Below are 5689 nucleotides of genomic sequence, written 5' to 3' on the forward strand. Positions count from 1 at the left end.
TAATTAATAGAATGTCTTATGCCTTGGGGAACGAAATGAAGAAATGTGAGAAAGAGAATGATTCTCATTACTGATTTCTCAATGCAGAGGAATATATATATATATATACGCAAGTAGTGAGGACAGAAAAATAAAAGTAGCTAACTTGATTACATTAGCATCTAACTAACTAATTAAATTAAGCATGTGTCGTAATATCCTTACTCAAGTTGGCATGTATATATTTAACATGCCGAACTTGAAAATCAAATTGGTGAATTGAGCTAGAGATACATGTTTGGTAAATACATCAGCTAATTGGTATTGTGTTCAGACGTGAATAAACTTGATGAAACCTGTTATGACTCGTTCTCGAACAAAATGACAGTTGATCTCAATATGTTTAGTCATCTTCTAGAATGTGGGGTTCGTAGCAATGTGGATAACGGACTGTGAGCGACATAACAGCATAGAAAGGAGGACTTCACCCCAAAAATCTAACAATTGTCCTTAGAGCCAAGTGAGTTCAGCTGCCACTGATGCAATGGCTTGAAATTTCGATTCAGATGAGGCTCTTGAAATTGTTTATTGCTTCTTCGATCTCCAAGACACAGAATCGCCAATGAAAACACAAAAACCTATCACGCTTCCCCTAGTATCTAGGCAGCCAGCCCAATCCGCATCCACATAGGCCATTAGTCTCATATCCAATTTTGCAAAAAATAGCAGGCCTTGCCCTGTTGTTCCCTTCAAGTATCGCAACAAATAATGGAGAGCATGGAGATGTGTGGAATGTGATTGTGACCAGAACTGGCTCAATGTGAAAACTACATAGGTAATGTCAGGACGCGAGATAGTGAGGTACATAAACCTCCCAATGATGCTCCTATAGATCACTGGGTCATCCAGAAGTTCCCCATCAGAAGCACTCAGCCTCAAATTAGTCTCTGTGGGAAGTAAGGTAGCCTTTGCATCATTAAAATTAGTGTCCTCTAAAATGTTTAGGGTGTATTTACGCTGGCTTAAAACAATCCCTTCAGGTGATCTTGCCAATTCGAGGCCTAAAAAGTACTTAAGGTTACCAAGTACCTTGAGCTTAAAGAGGGATTCAAGAATCTGTTGCACCTTGCATAACATCTCTTTAGATGGACTAGCCAAAATTATTTCATCCACATAAACCAGTAAGTAGACTACTTTGTCATCAGCACCATAAGTGAACAAAGTAATCTCGCTTGGATTGTTTGAAATTGTTACAAAGTAAGGCCGAATAGAACTTACAAAACCATTGTTGCAAGGCTTGCTTTAAACCATAGATTGAGTTGTTTAATTTGCAAACAAGATTTGAATCTTTGGTTTTGTACCCAAGGGGTAGGTCCATGTACACTTTCTCAAATAAATCCCCATTAAGGAACGCATTATTAACGTCCATTTAAAGAAGAGACCAACCATTGGTGGCTGCCAGGGAGATAAGAACTCTAACTATTATTAGCTTTGCACCTAGGGAAAAAGTGTCTTTGTAATCAATGCTAGCTTGTTGATTATAGCCCTTAGTGACTAAACGGGCTTTGTATCTTTCCACAGACCCACAACTTTTCACTTCACTTTATAAACCTAGTGGCACTTAATTGTGTATTTCCCTTATGGCAGTTGAATTAATGACCAAGTTCTAGTATCTTCTATGGCCTGAAGTTCTTCATTCATGGCTTTCTCCCACTCTGGAAATTTCACTGCTTGGTGATAAAAGGCAGGTTTAGGGATGTCAATTACGTCTGCCACAAAACTGAGATGAAGTTAGGACAAATGTTTAAATTGATTGCTGGAAGTTGAAGGACAGAGGCTAGTGTTGTGACATTGGTAATATTTGAGGTATTAGGGTGAGGGGTCCTAGTAGCTAGGTTTGGACGATTCTCTTGGTGGTGGGTTAAGTGTGGGATTTTGGTGGGAAGATAATTCTAGTGAGCTAGCTTGGTTGTCGTGCATCGAGATAGGGTGAGGTGTTGGTATTGAAGGAAATATGTTTTGGATCACGTTAGACAAAATAACATCCAGAAAGTTGTCAATGAATGAGAAGGTGTTGGAAGCTAATTGGGCAAAGGAAAATTCTGTTTCAACAAAGGTGACGTCTCTTGAGATGAAGAACCTTTTCTTTTCTAGATCATGCAACCTATAACCTTTGTACCCAGAAGGATAGCCAACAAAAATTGACTTCACTGATATTGGTGGCAGTTAGAATGCATTCTTCTTAAAAATCAATTGGTGCCTTGGACTGAAAAAAAGATCTCTAGCTACATTCAGCAGGTGCTGATGTTTCTTTAAACAACGGAGTTATAATTTGGCCTTTTTTTTTTGTGACAGAGAAAGAAAACACAGAAAGCAATTAAGTTGGAGAGGACATCTCCTTCCTAATGATCTCCTGAACAATAAAACAAGGGACAAGGTATTCTATATAAGGAAGATTATGACGTGCCGCCGTCCTTGCTAAAAGATCAGCAGTTGTGTTTGCCGTTCTCTGGATCAAATGAACATGAACCACCTAATTCCGTTAAATCATCTCAGCAATCTTCAGAAGAAGATCATTATAATCCCTTCACATTCCCGCAAAATTTTTGGTGATTAAAAGATAAGCCTCCAAGAAATCTGTTTTACAAAAAATCTCAATATTCCCACAATCCCAGGCCAAGCAAAGATCCCTCCAAGTGGCATAAAGCTTACACCAAGTTATCGGACCTATTGAAATGCTTGCCGAACAGCCTATCAGCCACTTGCCAGAATCATTTCTAAGGACGCACCCAAAACCAACAAGATGTTGTTGTTCAAATAGGCTTGCATCGCAATTAAGTTTCACAACATTTAAGGGATGAGGACACCAGGAATCAATCAAAGAAGGATGGGAGGAAACCTTATTAGTGCACTTAACAATACCATATTCAGCAAGCGTGATGACTTTTTCCATGTTCCAACTTTCATTTGGATTGAAAATATCATTGTTCCTATCTCTCCAGATCCATCAGAAAAGTAGTGCAAGATTCTCTTTTTTTTGTGTCTAAACATGCATAGAAACAAAGCAAACACTATCTGATATCCGAACGGATGATTTGCTAAAAATTAACACAAGACCCAGACCAAATAACATGATTAGAGTTACTCTTGGCACCATATCTAACCATCCAATCTACAGCTCTATTTGCTTTCCGAGACACCCACTCAACATGAACAAGCCAAGGACGAGATAAAAGCTCCTGAATCTTGTGAACTAAATCTGTTACTTCAGATGAATACCCACTCATAGGATCATGCATGATGGGCAGAATATCAAGGCAATCTGTTTTACATATAATATCCCTCAAACCGCAATCCCAAGCTAAAACCAATTCCCTCCAAGCAGCAAATAATTCACATCTGATGATAGACCAAAGAAGAATGCTTCAAGAGCAACCTGAGATCCAACCTCCCTTAGAATCTCTAATAATACACATGAATCCCGCTAAATTTGAATCCAGATTTAAGTTTGCATCACAATTAACTTTAAAATTGTTGCTTGCCGGTGGTTCCTAACACAGGTAATTTTGGAGAGACCTAAAGGCATTATTTCGATTCCTGTAAATCTGTAAGTCCTTGGCGATAATTACAGTCAAGGCAACAACCTTGTGGTCTGTCCAAGGCAATGGCGGAGTTTTGTTAGGGCAATGGGGGGCCATGGCCTCCCAAAGGTTTTGTAAAAAAATTAATAATACTTCTTCACATAAAATAAGGTTAGCTTAGATGGTTAAGTTCACATATTTCCATCTTACGTATCTGTGTTTATCATTCACTTAACTTTTTATTTTTGTGTGATACCCGGCTAATAGTCTCATACATTTTTATATATTATTTTATTTTTAGAACACTAAAAGCTGCAGTGTAACTAGTAGTATGCCACATGCTAATAAATAGTCATTATTTTATTTTTTAAATCAACATTTCTAACTAAATGGGCCGGGTGAAATCGGGTTTGGTGTGACCCAGACCCGACCCGAAATATATACCGGGCCTATTTTTAAGACTCGAACCCGACCCTAGACCCGATGAAACCTATACACTTTCGGGCCACGATTATACCGGGTAAAAACCGGGTGAAAACCGGGCCGTTAACATTATATTACCTTGATACCTTCTTGTAAGTTAGCATGTAAAAATATCCAAATTTCCAAGACTCCAATCATTATTTGACATGGTAAAATTCACTTTAGACCCGATGAAATCACACCAAATTAGTCCCTAAAGTGTTCGGGACCGGGCCGGGTCTTCGGGGCGGGCCGGGCCATGCACACCCCTACTAACCAAGTACATCCTAAAGAAGACATGTACTAGTCAAAAAAGAAAAAATAAATGTATTAGTTATGAGTTGCGACCTCCGTGCCAAAAATATTAAAAAAATAAAAAAAAAAATCAAGACTTATAAAAAAGAAGGATCTAATTAATTTGTTTTAAGAGTATATTTTAAAAATATAATAATAAATTTTTTTAATAATTTTAATGTATTTAATATATTAAAAACGTAAAATAATTAATTTTTATGATAATTTTATAAAATATTTTTTTTATGATATGCTTAATCTATGTGCTCACAGTAGAAGTTAGTAAAACTCTCTGTGCTTGGTCAATGGCTCAATGCAGCCCATAAATGCCTTCTATATTGCACTTGGATTTCAGAGTTGTTAGTCAGTAACACCCTAGAGGAAAGAGGGTGCTTCACCAATGCAGTCATCTTAAATGCCTTTTATATTGCGCTTGGATTTCAGAATTGTTCTACTTGTGTCATTGTGTAATTGAGTTCTTGTGTCATTGGGAAAGAAAAATATTACATATTGGAAATTTTACACTTATACCGAATAGAAAGTGCTATATCTCGAAAAGAAAAAAATTGTTTAGAGTGAAAATGATGGTAAAGTAATAAAATAATATTTTAATCATTTTTAAATTTATAACATTTATTATTTATAAATTTTATTATCTTGATTTAAGAATAATTAAAATATTATTTTATTATTTTATTAATTTTTTTATTTTACCTCACTTGCTATCAAATGTGATATGAACCCCAATTATATTGGATTTAGACCTGCTCTAATAATAAATGGGATATGATACATTGACTTAGAAAAAGATATTCCAAAGTCTAAAAAAAGGTAAAGCCACAAAGTGAGAAACTAATTACCACTAAATTTGCAACTTCTATCATGTAACTACTTAGTTTTAAAGGCGAGTAGATTTTCATTTTTTTTACTTTACCAACTCTTTTATTTTAGTCCCATTTGCTTAGATACCATAACATGTCATTTATACAACTCCAATTTGAAGTTTTCCATACCACAATCTCCTATTTTGGCTCATGAGTCTCAGCTGCCACTACATTTTTAGAATAAAATGTTCTTTATCTATAATGAGTGTCAAAGTTTTCAGGATTACCTCCTATCATTTCATTTAATTTTATCCTCCAATCGTTCAGAATATTTTAAAACTTTTAACAAAGAATAAAAAGCACAGTTTAACCTCTTTTATCATCTAACTGCAAAGCAAAATAGCAGTTATTAGCTAAACCACTTAATAAAAAAGCAATATTTGCTATTAATCTCATCTCACTAGCAGAAGGAAAAAAAAGGCAAATGAAGATAACTAATATAATATTTCTAAAACAAGCTTACATGAGTATCTCTCTGATTCTATTTTC

General features: G+C 35.8%; 1 protein-coding gene across 1 annotated transcript; it reads right to left on the reverse strand.

The window, feature by feature from the left end:
- On the reverse strand, positions 565-1116 carry LOC107645405 (uncharacterized mitochondrial protein AtMg00810-like). Its single transcript, XM_016349419.1, has one exon. The coding sequence runs from the start codon at positions 1114-1116 to the stop codon at positions 565-567; it is 552 nt and encodes a 183-aa protein (XP_016204905.1).

Source organism: Arachis ipaensis, chromosome B01 (assembly GCF_000816755.2).
Source record: "Arachis ipaensis cultivar K30076 chromosome B01, Araip1.1, whole genome shotgun sequence".
Lineage (NCBI taxonomy): Eukaryota > Viridiplantae > Streptophyta > Magnoliopsida > Fabales > Fabaceae > Arachis > Arachis ipaensis.

Excerpts from the sequence above, each read along its gene's own strand:
- LOC107645405 (XM_016349419.1), bottom strand. The coding sequence starts at position 1,116 with ATGTTATGCAAGGTGCAACAGATTCTTGAATCCCTCTTTAAGCTCAAG.